Source organism: Bufo gargarizans, chromosome 6, assembly GCF_014858855.1.
Source record: "Bufo gargarizans isolate SCDJY-AF-19 chromosome 6, ASM1485885v1, whole genome shotgun sequence".
NCBI lineage: Eukaryota > Metazoa > Chordata > Amphibia > Anura > Bufonidae > Bufo > Bufo gargarizans.
Genome location: NC_058085.1, coordinates 157,609,359 through 157,633,442, shown reverse-complemented (window position 1 = coordinate 157,633,442; position 24,084 = coordinate 157,609,359). Strand labels below are relative to the sequence as shown.

The 24,084-nt window shown below is 42.5% G+C and overlaps 1 protein-coding gene across 17 annotated transcripts in view; it reads right to left on the bottom strand.

Annotated features, from left to right (window-relative positions):
• Positions 1-24,084, bottom strand: part of CAMK2G (calcium/calmodulin dependent protein kinase II gamma) — a 267,692-nt gene that overhangs the window by 101,713 nt on the left and 141,895 nt on the right. For all 17 annotated transcript variants that reach the window (XM_044296195.1, XM_044296197.1, XM_044296196.1 and 14 more), the window contains exons 4-5: positions 10,189-10,243; positions 6,478-6,543 (exon numbers count right to left, since the gene is read on the bottom strand). In XM_044296195.1, coding sequence (XP_044152130.1) covers positions 6,478-6,543; positions 10,189-10,243 — 121 coding nt within the window. The remainder of the gene's footprint in view (positions 1-6,477; positions 6,544-10,188; positions 10,244-24,084) is intronic.

The following is a 24,084-nucleotide window of genomic DNA, read 5'->3' as shown; positions in this document are numbered from 1 at the left end:
TGAGCGCGTATTTTTTTTTTTCTTTTTAGGGGTCGTCCAATATATTTAATTATCTCGGACAACCCCTTTAAGGTATCCATACGCATATGAACAAAGTTGTCTAAACTTACAGATTTTGGCAGAACCAGACAACTATCTTATGTGTGACGGGGGCTGACTCCCCAGATGACAGTTGTTGGGAGAAAATGGGTTAAGCATGTTAAAGTTCAACATACCCAACCTTTTGCTGTCACAAAAGACAAACCGCCACCAAAAGGTGTCTGACAGCAGCTTAAAGGGAACCTGTCACATTGCACATGGTATTAGAGCTGAAGACATGTTAGGCTACTTTCACACTTGCGGCAGTGTGATCCGGCAGGCAGTTCAGTCGTCGGAACTGGCCGCCGGATCCGCCGATCTGCTGCTGACTGAAAGCATTTGTGAGACGGATCCTCATGCGGATTCGTCTCACAAATGCATTGCAAGGACGGATCCGTCTCTCCGCTTGTCATGCGGACAGACGGATCCGTCTTGGACATTTTTACCGGTCTGTGCATGCGCAGGCCCGGAAGGACGGATCCGGCGCTAATACATTCCTATGGGAAAAAATGCCGGATCCGGCATTCAGGCAAGTCTTCAGTTTTTTTCGCCGGAGAGAAAACCGTAGCATGCTGCGGTTTTCTCTTTTGCCTGATCAGTCAAAACGACTGAACTGAAGACATCCTGATGCAAACTGAACGGATTACTCTCCATTCAGATCAGTTCTTTTCCGGTATAGAGCCCCTGTGACGGAACTCTATGCCGGAAAAGAAAAACGCAAGTGTGAAAGTACCCTTATAGAGCAGGAAGAGATGAGCAGATTGATACATAGTGTTATGAGAAAAGATTCAGTAAAATGTGTAATTTACTCATTTATATCCACGCTCCTTCATATATCTTTCAGCTCCTCCTGCTCTATAACATACTGCCTGCAAATTAATTCACATTTTCATGGTGACAGGTTCTCTTTAATCCCTTGTTACCATTCAGAGAACACGCAGAGCTTGACGTGCATGGGGAAGAACAGGGTAGCTGTCGACTGAGCAAACATATGTTCAATAGGTACATGGCCACCTTTAGAGCTAAAGGAGGACATGCTGAACCTAGCTGATGTGTGTCTCACCCGTCCTTAGTCCTTCATAGGGCACCTGAAGCAATTGCCTCCTAGGTTCTTTATTGCTATACCTCCATGCTATACCTACTAGCAGGGGCGTAGCTAATGGCTCATGGGCCCTGGTGCAAGAGTTCAGCTTGCGGCCCCCCTTCCCTCAGTGCTTTGTGGCCAGGGACAGGAAGCACAAGGCCTTCGTGCTGCCTGAGGCAAAAACTGATACGGCACCCCCTTGAGCCAGAGGTGTAACTTGACCAGCATGCACTTTCTATAATACCGGTGTCTTCTTATGCACCACAAGGGTCTTTGGGCCCCCTCAGGCTCCTGGGCCTGGTAGCGACTGCTACCTCTGCATCCCCTATAGCTACGCCCCTGCCTACAAGTAAGTATACTCTATACGGCAAGTGTTGACATAGCAACTTTTCAAAGTGTGCAGAACGTTTTTGCATCCACAATTCTGAATACTATGAGCAGCTTGTAATTATCTGCAGCAGTCAAACCCTAAATTAACACTTGCCAGCTGCGCAGCAGTTTTGAGAATACAGCACCATGGATTTCCTTGCAACAGTTTAGAAGATGTAATCATGTATTTGATTAGGCAAATCTGATATGTGATGAAGCCCACTGTGCAGGCAGGGTATTGAACCCCATAGATCTAAAGGTCTTTTCAGATTTATTACAAATGAAGCTAAATCTTCGTACAATAAAGTTGTGATGTATATATTTTGAGTATCAATCCCTTTTTGCTATCAGCGGATGAAATTGTCGTTTCTGGGGCACTAACCGATACTCAGTCCTCAATCTACAAAGCCTGTTGTGAACTAACTCCATCAGCAGCACAAATCTCTCTCCTGTCCTGATAGTTTGCCACAAGTTATCAGTGTAGGGCCTCATGTACACGACCGTTGTGTGTTTTGCGTTCCACAAATTGCGGATCCGCAAAACATGGAAGGTGTCCGTGTGCGTTCTGCAATTTGCGGAACGGCACGGATAGCCATTGATATAACTGCCTATTCTTGTCCGCAAAACGAACAAGAATAGGACAGGTTATATATTTTTTTTTTCGGACCACGGAACGGAGCGCTGTCCGCATCTTTTGTGGCCCCATTGAAGTGAATGGGTCCACATCCAAGTCGCAAAAACTGCGGCTCGGATGCAGACCAAAACATGAGGCCTAGGTCAAATGAATCAACCTCTTGGATAAGAGCATACCTAGGATCTGTTCTGGTTGAAGACTCAAATATTTTAATGCATTTGAAAGCAAACAGAGATCTTGTAAGCAAATAGGATCTAATTACACAATGACTGAGCCTCATTTACAAAGTTAGATACCCATTTAAGACCTGACTCTCTCAGCAGAGAGCCTGAGTCTGCACACAATGTCAGTAGTCCTTTTCACAGAAAGGGGTTTTTATTACGATGGATTGAGGCCACTTTCAGTCGAGCGAGTGTCACGTTCTGGACTCGCAGCGCAGCTCCCGTCCTGAACTTCCAGCGGGGTCGCATAGCATTATACTGATTTATGATGCTACGTAACCCTTACAGTTCTGGAATGCATTGGATAACACAGACAGCATTATGTCAGTGTTATCCAATACATTCCAGGCCTCAAAGGGTTACATAACATCATAAATCAATATAATGCTATATGACCCTGGCAATGCTGGGAGTTCAGGACGGGTGCTGAGCTGCGAGTTCGGAACGTGACACTTGCTCGCCTGAAAGCGTCCTAAGGGTTTTAGAAATGCCATCTGATTATGATCAGTGAGTGTCCAACTTCTGGGACCCCCAAAATCCTGAGAATGAAGCGGCCACAGTGTTCATCACTAGCCTCAGTGGTCTTACCTCATGTTAACAGATACTGGTGGAGAGGATCAGAGCTGTAGCATTGGGAGTGGTGGGGTAAAAACTTGAGTATTGTTATATGAGTATTGCTTATTTTTTTTATTTTATTACATTAAGTAGCATAAGGAACATTTTAACCACTTCCCATTGCCCCATTTATTTATTTAAATTTCCCCAATTTCCATTTATTCATTTTCATTTTTTACTTCCTGCCTTCCAGGAGCCATAGCTTTATTTTTCCGTTCATATAGCAGAACAAGATGTGCGTTCTAATGGCACCATTTAATAATGCATGTAGTGGGAAGCTGGAAAAAAAAGTGGAGGGAAATTGAGAAAAAAAAACAAACACACAATTCTGCCAGTTTGTTTTTACAGCATTTCCTTAAATGGCAAAACTGACATGCAGACTCCATTCTGCAGGTGAGTATGATTAAAGCAATACCAAGTCCATATAGTTTTCCTTGCATTTTCGTACTGATTTTATATATTTTCTTTGCATTGCCATACTCTGACCCCCAAAACTTTTCAAGCTGTGTAAGGGCTCAATTTTTACTGGCTGATCTGTATTTTTCATTGATACTATTTTGGGTGCTGCATGGCTTTTTGATCACTTTTTAGATAATGTTTTTTGGGAGGCAAAGCAACCAAGAAACGGCAAACCCGCCATTTTTCCCTTTACACCGTTCACCATACAGGATAAATACATATCTTAAAGGGAACCTGTCACCATGAAAATACAAAATAAATCTGCAGACAGTATGTTATAGAGCAGGAGGAGCTGAGCAGATTGATATATAGTTTTATGGGAAAAGTTTCAGTATAACTTGTATTTCAATCATTGAAATTCCTGCTCATTCTGGGATTTGAAGTCCAGGAGGCGGTCCTATCAGTGATTGACAGTCATCTCTGTTACAGTCATAGAGAGAAGGCTGTCAATCATTGATTGGACCGCCTCCTTGACTTCAAATCCCAGAATGAGCAGGAATATAAATAAATAAAATGCAAGTTTTACTGAATCTTTTTCCACAAAACTATACATCAATCTGCTCAGCTATTCCTGCTCTGTAACAAGATGCCTTCAGCACAAATACAGTGTTCAACGTGACAGGTCCCTTTTAATATTTCAGGCATTACCAAATGCTGCAATGATGTTTATTTTTTATAGTTTTTTTTGTAAAATGGGGAAAGGAGAAATCTTATACCTTTATCTTTTTGCTTTTCCTATTTTTATTTTTTTATTATTATTTTAGTCCACCATGTGATTGTCTGATTGCTTCTACCACAGATTGCAATGATTTACCATTGCAGTCTGTGGGAGAATCCGCGTGCTCTTACCAAGCTCTGCCACAGGCATGGCTTGATGGAAACTTTTCTATGGCAGGCCTTGGAGCCTTCATACGGCGCCAGGCCGCTATAGCATCTGGACATCTCAGGCAATCTCATTGTGAGGGAGCCCATCAGCCCCTGGGTGCACTGCACCTCCAGTAAATGAACGACAACTTTAAGTAAATGAAAAGTAAACTTAAAGAGCAATGAATAATAATTATAATAATTTGTCCTTGGGATGTCTTCAGTTCTTTTCAGCTGTTTGATAGTTCTATCAGCTTCTGGAAATTCTACCTAGTTATGTAATAGTAATAGAGAAGAGATATATCACTGCATAACTATGCTGCTTTCATTCAGCTGTCTGCAAAAGTTAGGCAACATGACCCAGCTTCACTTGAATGGAATTTTTCTGCAGTTTCCACACACAGTGAGTAGTGTTGAGAGTGAATATTCGAATTACGAATATTTATCGCGAATAACACAACTTTGAGAATTTGCGAATATTTCGAATATAGTGCTATATATTAGTTTTTTTTTAGAAATTAAATTTTTTTCCATCTGAAAACATGATTCCTCCCTGCTTCTTGTTTGTGGGCCAATGAGCCATTAATTGGCCCACAAGCAACTTAAGCAGGGAGGAATCAAGACTTCAGATGAAAAAAAATGACGAATATTCTAAAAAACTAATATATTGCACTATATTGACTATAGTGCTATATATTCATTTTTTAGAAAGGGAGTCTGCTCTAATGCGCTAAACTACCATCTGAAGCCCCCTTCATTCTCAGAATAGTTGTTTGTGTGTGTGTGTGTGTGTGTGGGGGGGGGGGGGGGGTAGTTAGTGTGCCCAGAAGTCGAACCCCCCAATGATCATAAAGTCATGATAGGTTCTAGCAAGAATAAATGGGAATAAGGCTTTAGCATCATGGCATATTCTAGCACACAAAGATATTAATCTTAAAAAAGTACTAGATAACTGAACAATTATTCCCTAATATGATCTTTCATTTTGTTATCAGAACACTTCTGCGTCGAAAGGGAAGGATTTCAGTCAATTATTTACATCCATTTTCCTAACTTAAAGGGGTTTCCTTACCTCTGGGACTGACTCCAATCTCCAGAACAGGGCCCTCTAAGTAAAGGAGGGCATACCACACATGAGCAGCTTGCTGTCTATTGACCGCAAGCGCGACCACCTCTCCACTTACTGCTACGGGGCCCATAGCCTGCTCAGCTATTTTTAGAACTTCCACAGCAGTGAACATTCCCATAGCTGCATTTTCTTCACTTTGGGGGCTCCTGGAGACAGGAGTGGGTTCTAGAGGTGGGACCTGCACCTATGTGACCCTGATTGTATATCCTAGTGAAATGCCATCAATGTCCAAGATGGGAATAGCCTTTTGATGCTTAAAGTGCCTCCACTTAAAAATGTTTCAAGAGGTTAAACACACTTAAAAAAAAATAATAAACCGCAGAAAATGTCCAACCCCCTGCCGATCCATTACAGCAGCTCTGATGGTCCCATTCGTCTTTGTTTCCAAATGGTCACATGCCATACCACTGCAACCAATCGGTGCCTTCGGTGGTCACATGCCATACTACTGCAGTCAATTAGTGCCCTTGGGGGTCACATGCCATACTACAGCAGCCAATGAGTGCCCTTGGTGGTCACTTGGCTTAATACAGCCACCACCACTCAGCAATAGGAGCCATGAAACCATTAGTTAAAGCAATTGACCACTGAAAACTCTGATTGCCTGCAGCGGTCATGCGCTGGTCTCTTGTAAAGAAAGACTAGGGCACTGCTAGAGCTTTTTGCATTGGATTGACGTGGTAAGTATTGGGTTTTTACATTTGCTTCTGTTTTCATTATTTTAACCCTTTAATAAAATAATGTCAGCTACTGTATTCTGATAAATTATCTACAACTTTATCATAGTGCGAAGGAAAAATAGCTTATAGTCTGAGTGCAGACAGACTTTCCACTGACTCTCATTCCTCAAAGGATTGTTTATGTCCCCGCTACACATACACACACGTAGTTACAATGAGAAGAGAGTGGTTATTTTCCAACGGCATGTCTCTGAGGTCAGAGGTTTTCCCTTGAAAGGTAGGAACAATGGAAACGACTGAGCGATTGTTCCCATGCCTGCAGAACATGACGGATTTATCCTCACCTAGCATCTGCTTCACTGTAATATTCTCTTGCTACAATGTCTTCAAACAGCTCTCCGCCTGTGACCCTGAGAGATAAAGATAGAAAAAGACTGCTGAGAAATGGGTGAAAAAATAAATAAATAAATATAATCAAACATCCAACAGCAAAGCTGAAAGCCTAAGGGAAGCCTGTGGCAGAGCATTCCCTCTCGACAAGAGCAAGCCATGAAGGGTCAATTGGCGCTGCGTTAAAAGCAACTCTCCGGAACTGCAAACTGGCTGATAACAGACGTGGTGACTCAGTGTAGGCATTAACTACCCAGGAGGGACCCTTACCATTTCCCTGAAGACACACAAACATAATGCATCCCCCATTACACGTATGGATAGGAGAATTAACCACACCTTAGCTGAAAATGTGAAAGGTGTTTCCTGATAGGACTATCACTAGACGTATCAGGAGTCAGATTCAGACCACATTATCCCTGATAAGAGACAAGTTTCAGCATGAAACGAATGACAATCTATGCATCCATATATGTTCTGTCATTGCAGATAAAAGGGTTTATCAGATCAGATCAGCGGGGGTCCAACTTCTAGGAACCCCACCGATCAGCTGTATGAAGAGGCAGTGACTGTTTAGGCCTCTTCCTAGGCCATGTGACGTCACATTAATCGCTCGCATGCTCAGCCCCGTACCAAGCACAGCTGCTATAAAAAGTACCGCATTGTGCTTGGTAAGCTACGAGGAGTCCTCCCTAGAGCTCCAGTGAGCACCTCAAAACAGCTGAGTGATCGTGGTGCCAGGAGAAGGAGGGCTGCTGGGGGGCAGCAATCTCAAATTGAGATTTCATATTCTTAGTATAGGTCATCAATATGTAAAACCCAGACAACCCATTTAAGAAGGGCCTGTCACCTCTCCTGACATGTCAGTTTTAGTAAGTACTTGCACTCCCCGTGTAATAACAATCCTGGAGCATCTATTCTCATGGCTCTATGTTGTGCCTTTCCTTTATTATCCCCACTGTAGGTTATGAATTAATTGCTATCTGTGCAGGGACACATCCCCAACTGGTAACACCCATCTGGACCTTCTTTGCAAAACTGCTAGTAATGCATTCAGAACTTCTAAAAGAAATAATAAAGGAATGGTACAACATAGAATAAGAATAGATGCTCCAGAATTGTTACCCGTTTAAGCGCTGGTTGTTGTCAGGCTGAATCCCGGTATTAATGCCAGATCCCATCATAATCAGGGGTATACAGGAAACAATGAACCCTGACCTTCCAGAACAGCCTGCCAGATAGTTTTAACGTGTATGTGCATCTAGTCTAAGTAAAATGGAGGCAGAGGTTCATAGCAAAGTGCTTTCTGCATTGAACTACTTCACAGTCCCTCGTCTCTGCTTTGAGTGACAGCTGCAGTGTTCCAGCCAGGAGACCACTACAGCGGTCACTCAATAGAGGGGATGGTCCGAGACGCAGCACAGTGCAGAGAACAGAGGGCACTTTCCAGTAAAGCTCTACCTCCTTTTCACCAAAGGAAAAGAACCTGGCAGAATAAAATGTCATATTCACACTACTCATGATGATAAAAGCCTGTTTGTACTGTTCTTTTCAAACACTACCTACTGTTATTAACAGCACAGCATGGTCAAAACTGCCAACAGCTTCCCCCTGCCGAAAAAGCTTGCCAGATATTAAGTGCTGGAGTGAAACTGGCCTAAGCAAACAAATCAATAATACAGAAAAACAGAAGGAACTCACCCAGGATTTCCCTGCAATCCATTAACAAGAACAGGTACCAGTCCGTACCTACTGTACTATAGGCAGAATATAGAGCAATGGTAAAGGGGGCATCCGCTATTCTCCATTATGCTAGCTCAGGAATGCGGAACCTGCAGCCCTCCAGCTGTTGCAAAACTACAACTCCCAGCATGCCTAGACAGTCTACAGCTATCAGCCTACAGCAGGGCATGGTGGGAGTTTTACAACAACTGGAGGGCGGCAGGTTGAGCATCGCTGTGGTAGCTCACTCACAATATCAGAGGCTCTGATATGAAAACTATATAAACTAAATAAATCATCATTCAGCTCCAAGTGGGCACACGAAAAGACACAGATAGTCCCACCTATGCAATCCTTCTGAGCAATACTCTTTAAAGGGAACCTGTCACCGGGATTTTGTGCATAGAGCTGAGGACATGGGTTGCTAGATGGCTGCTAGCACATCCGCAATACCCAGTCCCCATAGCTCTGTGTGCTTTTATTGTGTAAAAAAAACGATTTGATAGATATGCAAATAAACCGGAGATGAGTCCTGTCCCTGAGATGAGTCCAGCGTGAAGGAGCCCAGCAGCGCCCCGTATCCTCAGAATCTCCTCCTTGCTCCCAGATGTCACAAAGCTAGAGTGCCGTAATCTCGCAATGCGCAGTAACTTCACTCAGGCTGATGCCAGCACAGGGAAGGAACACTATGACGACACTGCGCATGCGCTAGCTCGCACATTGCGAGATTACGGCACTCTAGCTTTCTGACGTCGGGGAGCAAGGAGGAGATTCTGAGGATGCGGGGTGGTGCTGGGCTCCTTCACTCTGGACTCATCTCAGGTTAATTTGCATATGTATCAAATCGGGTTTTTTACACAATAAAAGCACACAGAGCTATAGGGACTGGGTATTGCTGATGTGCTAGCAGACATCTAGCAACCCATGTCCTCAGCTCTATACCCAAAATCACAGTGACAGGTTCCCTTTAAACAGGACCTGTCAGCTATCCTGACATGTTTGTTTTAGTAACTCATTGCATTATCTGAGATATCAATTCTCGGACATCTTTTCTTATAACTGTCTGCTATGCTGTTCCTCTACTATTCCTATTAGGCGTTTATGGATCTATCCCCCACTGGGTGTTACTATTCCCTTTCTCTGCACAGTCTTCCATAGCCAGGAACACATGCCTCACTGGTAACACCCAGATGTCAATTATTCTGTTAAATTCTAATAGGAATTATAGAAGAATAGCAAAGCACGGAGTGCGAAAAATAGATGTTCTAGAATTGTCTTTTCATGCGGAATACAATTATTTAGTAAAACAGACATGTCAGGAGCAGTGACAGGTCCTCTTTACACCTCATGCAAACGACTGTGTCCATTTTGCGGTGTAAGGATCCTGACTGTGTGCATGCCACCCTTTTCTTTCTCATTTCTATAGAAATGTCCTATCCTTACCTGTAACACGGACAAGAATAGGACATTTTTTTTTATTATTATAAAAAAAAAATTGCTGGATCGTGGCAAGAATGGGTTGAGGTTGAATAGAATGAATGGGTTTGCATCTGATCTGCAAAAAAATGATCGGATGTGGACCCAAACTACAGTGGTGCACATGAGGCCTTAAGCATGAAGAGTAATGAAGCAATATGTTTGAAATTTTTAATATTTCAAAAAATACAATCTTCCAAAAAGCTATGATACAGGTTCCTGGTTGGGTTTTTTCTTTGTAGATAAATAGTTGACATTCTCTACATGGATAATTTATTGTCCATATTGTAGTAAGCAAAACAGACGGCAACAAACATCTCTACTTGTAAAGTTGCAAGAGGGGAAAAAAAAAAAATGGCGAAAAAGCAATTAATATGTGCAGATGTCACCAGTCTGCTTGTTACACAAGCCATGTAGCTGAAGATTACCAAGGAGACAGGAGAAGCTTCCTTTAAGTATATACTTACAGGTCAAAAACAAGATAGTGAAAACCTTCTTCTGAAATACTGTCATGGAGACGCACTGCAGAGAAATAGAAGATCTCAATAAGAATCTCAAGCAATCAAACACAGCAAACACAATTTATAACATAGTAACTGCAGTAACATCCTAACGTACATAAAACTCACATTATCAGAGGTCTGTAAAAGAACTGTCACTGCCAAAAACAACAACTTGCAGATATGTGATAAAATTAAGAGGGCATTCACACGACCGGATCGGTTTTGTGATCCACACAACACGGATACTGGCTGCGTGCTTTTCGTATTTTGCAGATCAGAATGCCCAGCCCTTTGTTAGAAATGTCTATTCTTGTCAACAAAACGGACAAGAATACAATATGTTCCATTTTATTTCTTGTTTTTGAAAAGCCGCAGAACGGATATATGGACACCTCTTTTGCGGCCCAATTAAAATGAAAGGGTCTGCAAAAATGTGGATCGGATGAGGAGCGAAAATATGGCCACGTGAATGCCCCCCTAAAAGCAATTCCAGTTAGAAAGGATTTAGTGCTACATGGTAAAGGCTTCTACTTTGATCAGAATTGTCACACATTGACCATACGTTATATATATTTTTTTTTCTCTTCCAAAGTTTTTCTTAGTTATTATATGATATCCATGTTTTTTTATTTTTGGGGGAGATTTATCAAAACTGGTGCAAATGAAAACTGGCTTAGTTGCCCATATTCCACCTATCATCTTCCAAAGGAGCTCTAAAAAAAATGAATGATGAAATCTGATTGGTTGCTACGGGCAACTAATCCAGTTTTCCTTTACACCAGTTTTGATAAACGTTCCCCTTAATTTTTAAACAAGGGCAGAATCACAAGGCAAAGTACAAAGACACGTAAAAAAAAAAGAGTACGTAACAGAATTAACGGCAACTAGATCCGGGGTTGACCAACAGGCAAGAACTATGTGACCCATCACCGGATCCACCTAAATGTTTTAATTTTAATCCAGAAGAGTAGAGAAAAACAGAAGAGAAAGAAACTCACACACAAGAAAGAAATTAAGATGAAAGACAAAGAAACGAGAAGAAGGTAGAAAGAGTAAAAACAGGGAGAGGACAGGGTGACGGTAGCAGCTAAGGGAGGGGGAAGGAAACGCCAGAGCTTTGAGAGGATGTCTCCAGGGAGACTAAGCTAAGGACAATCAAGGATCCATTCAGATCGTGTCTTGCAAGTAATCATGATACTCCATGGTGTATTGAAATTCCATCCAATAAAACCACTTTCTATAAATCCTATCAAAAGAATTGTATAAGGCGAATGTCTAGTGCTCCATGTACAGGTCATCAATTATTTTCAAGAACCAGAGAGATATGGACAGATGGACATCTTTTCTCCACAGCAGTGAAATGAAAGCCATGACCATAATCACCAGATGATGTAGAATTGATATGCTGCTCATCCTATGTTGGTACCAACAATACAATTACCACTTGTAAAAAGACAAGGGGGCTGCAGATACTTCTTTCTCCAAAGTAAACCAAGACCAGGATGTGCTGTCTTAAAAAGAACCTTTCATGTTTTTTTTTTGTTTAGATAAATACCTGTTGTTTTTTTTTTCAAATATCGCTCCTACGCCCCACTGTGCCCACTTGCAGTTTTTCCACTCAGTATGTTAATACTGAGCATCGGTACAGGGAGGATGAAACGCCAGGGTTTCTCAATGGGCGTCTCCTTCTCCCTGGCTGTGCCACGATCCAAATTCTTCTAAATTTAAAGCCATGGGCAGTACTATATATATAAAAAATGTTTGCGCTTCAAGTGCCTTTATCGAAGGTACCTGATGGGTTTTATTATGGGTATTTTTAAATAAGATTTTATCTAGAAATTAGGCTCTAACAGATATAGTCAGATGAAAGTTGGAATGAATTCTTAACTTCAGATAAATCAAATCTGATAAGCATCGGAGGACAGGAATGGGTCACCTCATCAAAGGGGCAGTCTAGGGTTTTCATATCGATGGCCTATCATTCTGATAAGCCAAGAATCTGATTAGCAGGGGTCTGGGTACCCCGCTGATTAGCCGTTTCAAAGTAGTTATGGCGCCAGAACTACACAGTTCCATCGGAAGGAGCTATTTATTGACAAACTGCTCCCAAAGTAATAGGGAGCAGGGCTACAATTACAATACTACTGCACACTTAACAAGGCTGTATATTTCTGGTGCCAATTTCTGGCCTGGAGCTACTCTGAAACATCTGATAGGTAAGGGTGCGTGGTGTCAAACCCCCAGTGATCAGATATTAACAGGCTATTCTGTTTATAGGTGAATCCTTTTAAATATGTGGCAGTTAAATGAGCCTCTACAGTACTTGTGAGGAATACCGGACCAACATCAGAGGAGCCTGTAGACAATTTGCAATATACCCGCCTAAGCTGTAGTCTTCAACTTCTTGTGTACTCCGCTGGGATAACCAAAATGACTGGGGACAGTCACACGAATAAAGTAGGACCGTACTGTTCTAGTCCTGGGGTTAAGGACTCCACCAATAATACATTGATGGTGTATCCTAAGGAAACCCCTTTATATGAACAAAATTAAGACTTTTTAAACCAGCATATTACATATACCATTAAAAAATACTAGCAAGTAGACTATCACCATAGCCAACATCGTCCCTATGTTCTACGTACCATGGGTGTCTGTAATGTGAAGCAAAAAAGAAAGGAGTTGCACATTCAACTTTTCCCAATTCTAGTATTTTATAAAAGGAAAGTGTGAATGGCACCTAGCTACAGAATGGAAAGCAATTATCTCTTATAAGACCATGGAGTTATGAGGCTATTACTAGTAACAACTCCCCAGTGAGAAGAGTATTAAGGTTTTCTAGCGCTTAGTAGCTATTTAGCATGCCATCCATTATTGATGGGTGTCACCCAAAAGGTGTAATCAACAACCAGAGTAGTTAATACGTTGTTAAAAAGAGATAATTACCTAACACCACATACTTGATCTAACACTCCTTTTACTGCAATAGTATCAGCTTGGTGATAACTGTATGAGAGGCATGAGCTGTATCCAGGAGGCACATGTATCCTAGGATCTGCCATCTGATGACTGGTGGAAGAGGTTTCGAGCATTGACATGCCCACTGCTGTCCATATTGGTGGAAGTTACTAGAAAGCCTGGAATCTAATCTGCAAGAAGGCCCTAAGGCACCGCCAAATACATTATTCAATGCTTTACTGTGGAGCACAAAAGCACATAACAGCAACATTTCGGTATGATGGCCCTTCTTCAAACATACAGCTTGAGGAAGGCCTCCCTGCAAAACATCACTGCTTTAGTGCTTCCTACCTACTGGACTTCTATGGTGGATCTAAGTGGAACTCACCTACAATTTAGCACAACTTATCCTTACCAGGTGAAGAATAAACAACTCAAAAATATTCACCTAAAATAAAACAAAATGCTAGATCTATAACATGTTTACTGCAGTTGCTTCCAACCAGTTGTTAAAAGTTTTGTTCAAAATTGATGCTTCATAGCTTTTTCTCAATGCGTTTACGGGGTTCTGAAAATCTGATAGAACACCGGTGAAGGTCTTGGGCATGGATGGAGTTCTGCATTCGAAAACAATGTCGGCATGTAGTTTCTATGCTGTCTGCTTGTTTATGTGGGTTCATCTGGCATTTTGAAATATGCCCCAGTGTGTGGGGAAATTCAAATATGTTGGTGCTTTAAAACCAAAGTGAACAAAACAAAACCCCTGACCCATTACTTTTCATTTAGGACAAGTACATTATATCATATTCATCTAATTTTCCATCACTATAGATACTGGAAATGTATGTAAAGTTTATGGCAATACACTTTAGTAAAAGATGATTGGATTTTAGCGCAGTCGCATAATGTAAAGGACAATTTTCAGCTTTCTTTTTCTTTATGGAGAGATTCAAGCTGATTTGATGAAAAGGAAAAGGCCAAAGGTTCATTTCCCAATTCAGAAACTAAATGAGTTTGTCATCTGAAATACATTACTTGACCAATATAAAGCAAATAAATGCCATGATTGAAAATAGAGACTGCTTTGTAGTTTGTTAAATCGTCATCTCAATCTGCTTAGGGCCAGCGACAATGGGACCTCTGTTGCCATAACAACAGTCAATACTTTTTGAACTAATGGCTGTTGTCGTAGCAACAAGCCTCTCTCCAATTGCTAGACCGCTGTATGATCCAAAATCATTCTACGGTGAAATCCAGTGCAGCCCTTCAATTGCCACGAGCATGGGTCATTAAATTATCTACGCTTGCTTTCTCCAACATGATTTCTCATTGGCCATGTATCTCCCATCCACAGGGAGATGAACAAGATCCAGGAATTATCCAATGCTACTCTCCAATGAGGTTGTGTGAATTAACAAGTGGGGGTTGTAGGGCCGCAGTCCTTGCCTTCTTGGTAAATGAAGCTGTCCCAAAGTTACCTATGACTAATGGAATTCTAGGGGATTATTTCTGGATACGCGGACTACAGAAAACAGCCTGAATTCCCGGCACCTACGCTTCTGATGCACTTGTAATCTCCGTTCAGTTTACATTCCTGACCATTATCTTCACAGTCTGCTCTATAAACACGCTAACCTTCAGTTATAAAAAGCAATGCAAGAATAGAATAGTCCTACTCGATATTATTGAGAACTTCTTTATTAGTACCACGGAATAACCGATCCCAGATAAGGAAAGAGACTGTGAAATATATTATACCAATGGGTACTAATAGCAGCGTAAGTTCTACGTCACAGTTAAAGGGGGTTTTCCAAGAGGCTGTAAAATTTTAAAGGATGCAGTGCAAAATGAAAAAAATAATAATTCTTTAAAATGTCCATCTGGTTCAATGCCGTTCATTGTTCCCATATTGTAGCAGTCATAGGACAGATGAACAAATAAAAGAGAGGGCGCTCCCTGGTGTGAAACCTTCTAGGTCACTGTATTAATTCCTGTGGGTGAATACACCTTACCGGATCATGTGAAGGGCGAAGTTCCTCCACACTAGGAAGAGAGACCAGGCTGCTGCCCTCACTCCCTGGAGACTGCATGGAGAGGGCCGGAGGAGAAGTGAAGACAAAAAAGCTCACAAAGGTAACAAATAAAAACAGCGCGCTGCACCGAATACCTCGAGGTAGGTGTTTTATTGTATAAAAACATAAAAAACTAGTTAAAATACAGCTACGCGTTTCAACCGTGGTCCACCGTCTTCATCATGAATAGAGTTGAGCAAAGAGAGAGCTTTGGATGCTTAATCCAAAGTCGATTTGTTCAAAACTTTGGAATAATACTGTATGGCGATCTGTCTCCGTACAGTATTAGAATGTATGGGCTCCAATGAGCCGAAGTTAGTTATTCGTGAAGTCGCACGTGACTTCATTGAATAACTTCGGTAGCTTATTTTTAAAGTGGAAAACCCCTTTAAAACTTGAAACCGAACTCTGCTTCGGTTCCAAGGTACTAGTCCGATAAACATGACTAGTGATGAGTGAAGTGAGCTTCAGATGCTACATCCGAGATCGCTTTGTTCAAATTTTGGATTAATACTGTATAGAGATCCGTATATACAGCTATATGCGGAGATCCGTATAACAGCTTTCCACTCTGGCCAAGAGAGAAGGATCCTAAACAGGGAACTGCCTCTGGTCAATCTCATTAAGTAATAGGTCAATAACTTTAAATCTTAGGTTTCTAAAAGGACTTTTACCTGCCATGATGTAGTCACACATTCAACCTCAATGTATGTTCCTGTAATGTTATAACCTACAGGGGACTGAACAGCAGCTACTCAGACTTAGGTCCCAGCATTAGAAAAGACTTGTCAGGTACAACTGTGTAATACCCAACACATTCACTAAAAATCTGTTGTATACGTAAAGTAATATGTAACCTACTCCACAATCAGTCCCATGTTCTAACTATTGTACAGTAATCATATTACACAACCATGACTTAAAGAGGAACACTCACAGGATAGACCGAAAAGCCTAAGAACTTTGCATGACCCTGTGAAAGCTAATAAGCAGACTAATCTAACCAATCTCCTGTCTGAGACCTTCTTCCTCTTCCACCCCTCCAGGCTGCTGAATGACTACCATGTACACCAGACAACCTCAAAGTTGATTCACTTCATAAAGCATGCCATGAAAAATATTCTCAAATAATGATGTACTGTAGCTCACAGAATAAAGAATAAGACCATTACTCAAAACAATAGATGCTGGTGGCATCTAAAACATGGAGGACATTTAAAATCCTCTGTGTGCCAAAATAATGGCACCAAAAAGTCTCAAATTTTAGTGCACTTAGTTGAGAATGATGTTTAATTACACAGATCCATTGAAATGAATGGGTCAGGATTCAGACCAGATGCTATGCGATTACTACACACATCCCATCCGGATGGACAACTCCCTCTTGTTAAACAGCCCTAGGGATGTATGTTCCATGGATGGCATGTTTCGTAATCCACTGGTGAAGAGCTACTCTCCACATGGAATCTCGGGCGTTCTTAAAGGGAACCTGTCAAACATGGTGTTTGAGCTACAGGTAGCAAGTCATAGAGCAAAAGATGCTCCTGAGAATGATATATATAGTTTGATGGGAAAAAATTCTGCATAATATGAATTTCATTCATATAACGTCCTGATCATTTTGTGCTTTGAAGTCAAGGAGGCGGTCCTATCAGTGATTGACAGCTACCTCTGTATACACAGTCATAGAGGGAAGGCTGTCCTCACTGATAGGACCACCCCTTGACTTCAAAGCCCAGAATGATCAGGACATTACATGAATGAAATATAAGTTAGGGTCCATTCACACATCTATATGAATGGATGCGGAACAGGTGCGGACCGATTCATTTTAATAGAGCCACAAAAGATACAGACAGCACACTTTTCCCCCTTTCATAGCTGGGGTTCTTTCCTCTACAGACTACAGTTCTTTCCTCTTCGGTAATTTTTCCTGTATGTGGCATTTGTCCTACTGTACTGTATGTACCACACAATTTTTTTCCCAATTAAAGAGGTTAGCCCATGATTGATTAAATCAGACATCGTATAGGACATGACAATCTCTTTCTAACAAAGCTAGAGCCAGCCCTGTACCTCACATGGATCCAGAGATCTCCCCATTCATTGCTCCATGTTCTCTACTAGACTTCTTCAGGCAGGCAGATAAGGAAGCATGCCCTGTCTACTGCAGCTCTCTCCCTGTTACAGCTTCTAATAGTAGATATAGCTGGAAGGATGGAACTGACCATGTGAGACCACTTCAGTAGGTGGACATGCACATAACTGTACAGATTAGGCTACTTTCACACTAGCGTTCGGGTTTCCGCTCGTGAGCTCCGTTTGAAGGAGCTCACGAGCGGACCCGAACGCAGCCGTCCAGCCCTGATGCAGTCTGAATGGAGGCGGATCCGCTCAGACTGCATCAGTCTGGCGGCGTTCAGCCTCCGCTCCGCTCGCCTCCGCATGGACAGGCGGACAGCTGAACGCTGCTTGCAGCGTTCGGGTGTCCGCCTGGCCGTGCGGAGGCGTGCGGATCCGTCCAGACTTTCAATGTAAGTCAATGGGGACGGATCCGTTTGAAGATGCCACAATGTGGCTCAATCTTCAAGCGGATCCGTCCCCCATTGACTTTACATTGAAAGTCTGGACGGATCCGTACGAGGCTATTTTCACACTTAGCTGTTCTATGCTAAAAATAATGCAGACGGATCCGTTCTGAACGGAGCCTCCGTCTGCATTATTATGAGCGGATCCGTTCAGAACGGATCCGCCCGAACGCTAGTGTGAAAGTAGCCTTAAACACCAGGGGCACCATTATAACAGTGCTTACAACTGGTGCATTGTTGTAACAGAAAGTGGCGCAAAACCCTTTAATGCTCCTGTTGTCCCATTGCCACCTCTGGACTTGTGCCCTTCTGGGAGTCCTCACAGTATCGCCAGGTCACCCACACCTATGACCTTTTCTTATTCTTGTGCGCCAATTACTTATTTATTTGAAAAATATAGTTCTTCAATAAAAATTTATGATCAGCTGGAAAAATGTTAAGTGTTAAGAAGCATGAAATACTGTAAGATTTAGTTAGGCCCCATAATGCCCATAGACTACATATAAATGGCGGTATAAATGAGCCATTTGTATATGTTTGTGCTCACTGTGATGTGCAGCCCCCCTTAGGCAGATAAAGGGGCTACGTGAACAATCCCTTATTATTAACAAGGATCCTCTGGAAGTAAGCAGATCGCAGGCTGTCCCCCAGCAATCAGCTGTAATCTGGTGGGAAACCTGCCAAGAAGAGTTCAATTTGCCTGCAGCATCACCACAGGGGAAAGGAAGCATCACAGTGAAATCAATGGGTTGTCCATGTAGTTCAGAGACATGCCAGGTAAATGCATACTAGAATATTGTATATAAAATACTTTCTTCAAATGTCTCAAACACCTTTAAAGAGAACCAGAGACCTTGTAATGAGTACTATCTGCCGGGAGCATGTTATGGGGCAGCAGGAATTGGGCAGACTGGTATAGATTTTTAGCAAAAGATTCAGTAATACTTGTATTCAAACCTCTGCTCTTTCTGAACTTAAAGGGGTTTTCTGAGACATTATAATTGATTACCTGTCCTCAGTATCTGATCGGTGGGGGTCTGATAGCTGGGATCCCCGCCAATCAGCTGTTTGAGAAGGCATTGTTGCTCACAGTAGTGCCGCCGCCTTCTCACAGCTTCTCCTAGGCCAGTGCCGCCGCATTTATCAAGTGAATAAGGCTGAGCGTGATACCAAGCACCGCCGCTATACAATGAGCTGAAAGAAGGCACAGGTGCTCACAGGAGCACCGATGCCTTCTCAAACAGCTGATCGACAGGGTTCCAGGATCAGATACTGATGACCTATCCTGAGGATAGGTCATCAGTATTAAAATCCTTTAAGACACCCCTGTGTACAGTGACTTACAGCTATCTCTGTATACACACTTAGGGCTCATGCACACGACCGTATGTATTTTGCGGTCCACGAAAAACTGATCTGCAAAAAATACGGATGACGTCCGTGTGCATTCTGCATTTTGCGGAACGGAACAGCTGGCCCCTAATAGAACAGTACTATCCTTGTCCGTAATCCGGACAATAATAGGACATGTTCTATTATTTTTGCAGAACGGAAATACGGAAACAGAATGCACACAGAGTAACTTTGGTTATTTTTTTAATAATGGAATGGACGTGGAAAGAAAATACGTTGGTGTGCATGAGCCCTTACTCAGCGAATGCTATCAATGACTGACAATACCTGCCACATGAATAATAAAGTCAGAAAAAACATTTTTCCGGCATAAATAAAGACTGATGATTTCAGTTTAGGGTACTTTCTAGGGCTGCAGCTAACGATTATTTGAATAATCGATTAGTTGCCGATTAATTACTACGATTAATCGATTAATCGGAAAAAACGACAAAATTACAAAACAGAGGTTTATATGATCTTACTTGAAAAATTATGTTCAAAGGCCATATTAAAACAAATTGTGGACGACACTATTATGGGGGATCTGTGGACGACACTATTATGGGGGATCTGTGGACGACACTATTATGGGGGATCTGTGGACGACACTATTATGGGGGATCTGTGGACGACACTATTATGGGGGATCTGTGGACGACACTATTATGGGGGATCTGTGGACGACACTATTATGGGGGATCTGTGGACGACACTATTATGGGGGATCTGTGGACGACACTATTATGGGGGATCTGTGGACGACACTATTATGGGGGATCTGTGGACGACACTATTATGGGGGATCTGTGGACGACACTATTATGGGGGATCTGTGGACGACACTATTATGGGGGATCTGTGGACGACACTATTATGGGGGATCTGTGGACGACACTATTATGGGGGATCTGTGGACGACACTATTATGGGGGATCTGTGGACGACACTATTATGGGGGATCTGTGGACGACACTATTATGGGGGATCTGTGGACGACACTATTATGGGGGATCTGTGGACGACACTATTATGGGGGATCTGTGGACGACACTATTATGGGGGATCTGTGGACGACACTATTATGGGGGATCTGTGGACGACACTTATGGGGGATCTGTGGACGACACTTATGGGGGATCTGTGGACGACACTATTATGGGGGATCTGTGGACGACACTATTATGGGGGATCTGTGGACGACACTATTATGGGGGATCTGTGGACGACACTATTATGGGGGATCTGTGGACGACACTATTATGGGGGATCTGTGGACGACACTATTATGGGGGATCTGTGGACGACACTATTATGGGGGATCTGTGGACGACACTATTATGGGGGATCTGTGGACGACACTATTATGGGGGATCTGTGGACGACACTTATGGGGGATCTGTGGACGACACTTATGGGGGATCTGTGGACGGCGTAGTTATGGAGAGGGGGGTCTGTGGACGGCGTAGTTATGGAGAGGGGGGTCTGTGGACGGCGTAGTTATGGAGAGGGGGGGTCTGTGGACGGCGTAGTTATGGAGAGGGGGATATGTGCACTGTTATGGGCATAACAGTGCACAGATCCCTTTCCTCATAACAGTGCACAGACCCCCCTCCCCATAGCAGTGCCATAGACAGATCCTCCCCCCTCCCCATAGCAGTGCCATAGACAGATCCTCCCCCCTCCCCATAGCAGTGCTATACACAGACCCCCCCTTCCCATAGCAGTGCCATAGACAGATCCCCCCTCCCCCTTCCCCCTAACAGCCCCGGCCCCGATGCTTGCATCTTTATTTTACCTTTTTACAATGACGCTCCCGCTCCTGTAACAGCCAGGCAGAGCGGACGGCGGCGTAACGTCACTCACTCACGTGACGCGCCTGCTCCGCCCACTTCATGAATGAAGGAGGCGGAGCAGGCATGTCACGTGAGTGAGTGACGTTACGCCGCCGTCCGCTCTGCCTGGCTGTTACAGGAGCAGGAGCGTCATTGTAAAAAGGTAAAATAAAGATGCAGCGACCGCCCGCCCGCCCGCATAGCAACGAATCGGCGATTATTCGATAACTGGATTCGTCGACAACGAATCCAGTTATCGAATATAATCGATTACATCGATTAATCGTTGCAGCCCTAGTACTTTCAATACCAGCGTTAAAGTTTTCCGGTATTGAGTTCTGTCACAGGGGCCCAATACTGGAAAAAAACGTTTCAGTTTTATACTAATGCATTTTAAATGTAAAGCATTCTGTTCAGTATGCATCAGCCTGTCCTTCAGTTCAGTCCCTCTTATGGTATTTGGCTGGAGAAAATACCGCAGCATGCTGTGGTATTTTCTCTGGCCAAAATTCCGGAACACTTGCCAGAATGCCGGATCCATTGAAATGTATTAATGCCGGATCCGATAGCAAGTGTTCCGGTAAAAACGGATCCGGCTTCATGGTCTGTGCATGCATTTGTCAGACGGATCCGCATCCGGAAAAAAAATGCTAGCCGTTTGCATACGGATTTCCGGATCCGGCAGGCAGTTCCGGCTACAGAACTGCCTGCCGGAATCCTCTAACGCAAGTGTGAAAGTACCCTTAGGCGCATGGACTCTCGCCATTATTAAGTGCATCCTCCAGCAGTGCAGGGGATATCAAGACTGGCATACCACATTCAGGTCTTGATAAATCTTCCCCATAGAATCTAGCATGTTGTTACAGCAAGGAGCTCGATGTTTTTGTATTTCTAATTTTGTTCTTTATACAAGTGCGCATTGTAGCTTTGTTCCTGTCACATCGACCCCCCCCCCCCCCCCCCCCCAATATTATTGTGCAACATCAGATTTAAACCACTCGTGATCTGAAATATTTTCTTTGCTTTACTCATCCATCTGTTTCATTGAGTCAGGGATTTACACATCTTTCTGGATGAAGGAGAACTGCTGGGTGATATACATCCAAGCCACAAGGACTAGAGATTAGAGCTCTGACGTAGAGATTAATTGATTTACTCCAGTATCCAGCCCTGCTCTAATTAGGAGAGGATAGAAGCTTATCTTGCCTTACAGCGGAAGACTCAAAAGCCATTAAACAATAAATAAAAGTCACGTAAAAATGACAAATATTCAAGGAAAGAAAAAAAAGCTAAGACATTTGAGGCTGAAACCTACAGAAATAGAACAGAGTATAATCTTGGCTTGCATCTCTTTTTCTAATCTCTGAAACCCACAAGATTTTCTAACAACCTGATAATCTTGGCTGGCTTTACCATGCATGTCACAAGATCACTTAGCAGTCTCATCCAGTTGGGTACCACCCAGCAAAATACTGTCAGAGCGCTACCTCTTCTGGATTTTAGAAGAAAAAATGCTGATGAAAACAGTATAAAGAGTCACCGTACTTTCACACAATTTAATAGAGAACGGTGTAATTAACAAATTTCTAAATCACGACATTTAACAAATCTGCTTGCATTCACCTGAAAAAAAAAAAAGCTGTAAAGTCATGGCTATTAGGGTCTCACTTTCTCCTAAACTGTAGTCCACTGCCTGTTGTCAGGTAAAATTCATCCCTGAGACTCAGAAGAAGGCTTAGAGGAAGTGCGAGAGCTACCAGAGCCTGATAAAAAGAACTGCTTATACACTGCTTCTGAACATCACAGGAGCCTAGTATGCCTTTATGTGTGTGTGGTTTATCACTCTGTATCTGGTCTGTAAGCTCTAGGTCTGAAAACAAACATAGTGGGAAGTAAGGAAAAGGAGGTCACTGCAGTACAGTGCTGGAAATAGAGAGACGTCCCTGCTTCTAAGTGAAATGCATCTAGCTATGCAGCTGAAATGGGGAATAATGTGGCTGAAAAAACATTAGGGAAGCTCAAACATAACTGTTCCTTCATAGTTATGATTGTACAAAGAAGTAAATCTGTTATGAAATCTTTATTAAAAAACTCAGGTATGCTTTAAGGTTTACAGGTCCATTTATTAAATTTGTGTTTTACCAAGCTGTTAGAGCATCATGTCCACTGTAAAAAAATAAAATAATCACTACTCATAATGAAATTCAGATTTTTATTAAATACTGCAGATCCAAAAAGAAAGGCGGTAAACAGAGCAGTAAAGAATGCAATTCACAATGTTGTATGTTACTTCTAAAGATGATAGCTGCACCTTGATTTACCTTTGGTGCAAACACATTGGGTTCTCCTTCCTTTTGTAACTTAATGCTTGACAGATGCATCTCCCATCTATGCAGGCACCCACCTCTATCTCCAGAACAGGGGTCTGACTATTGCCTGGGGAGGCAGAGAGTGTATGGAAAGATTGCCACTAATTTACTAGCAGCGCTAAAGGCTGGGAGATCCATGTTTTGAAGGTAGGTACAGGTTCCCAAGGCAGGAGATGCATCTATCAGACATTTATGGCATATGCATTTAATTAAATCCATTGAGATGTCTAAGACAGGAAAATTAATTTAAAGGTTTTGACCACTTTCTGGTTACTCTTGACCTCTATGTGGACAGCACAAAAGACTTGGCAAACAAGGGGGCATGCCTTATCAAATATAGAAAATGGTGCAGAATTTCAACAAAGACTATATTAGTAAGTGGCATATAATCATCTTACAAAGACATAGGTCAAGAGTAACCAGAAAGTGGTCAACCCCTCACTTATTTCCGGACTTGAATGGAGACATCCACACTTGCAATTCCATCTTATCATTCAGTCGGCACATGGATGCTTTCTCCTCATAAATGGGAGTCTCACAGATGAGACTACCTACCAGACATTAATGACATATCCCATGACTAGTTCTTAAAGGGGGTTATCCCATGGCTAATGTAAAAAATAAAAATCAGACATCATACAGTACA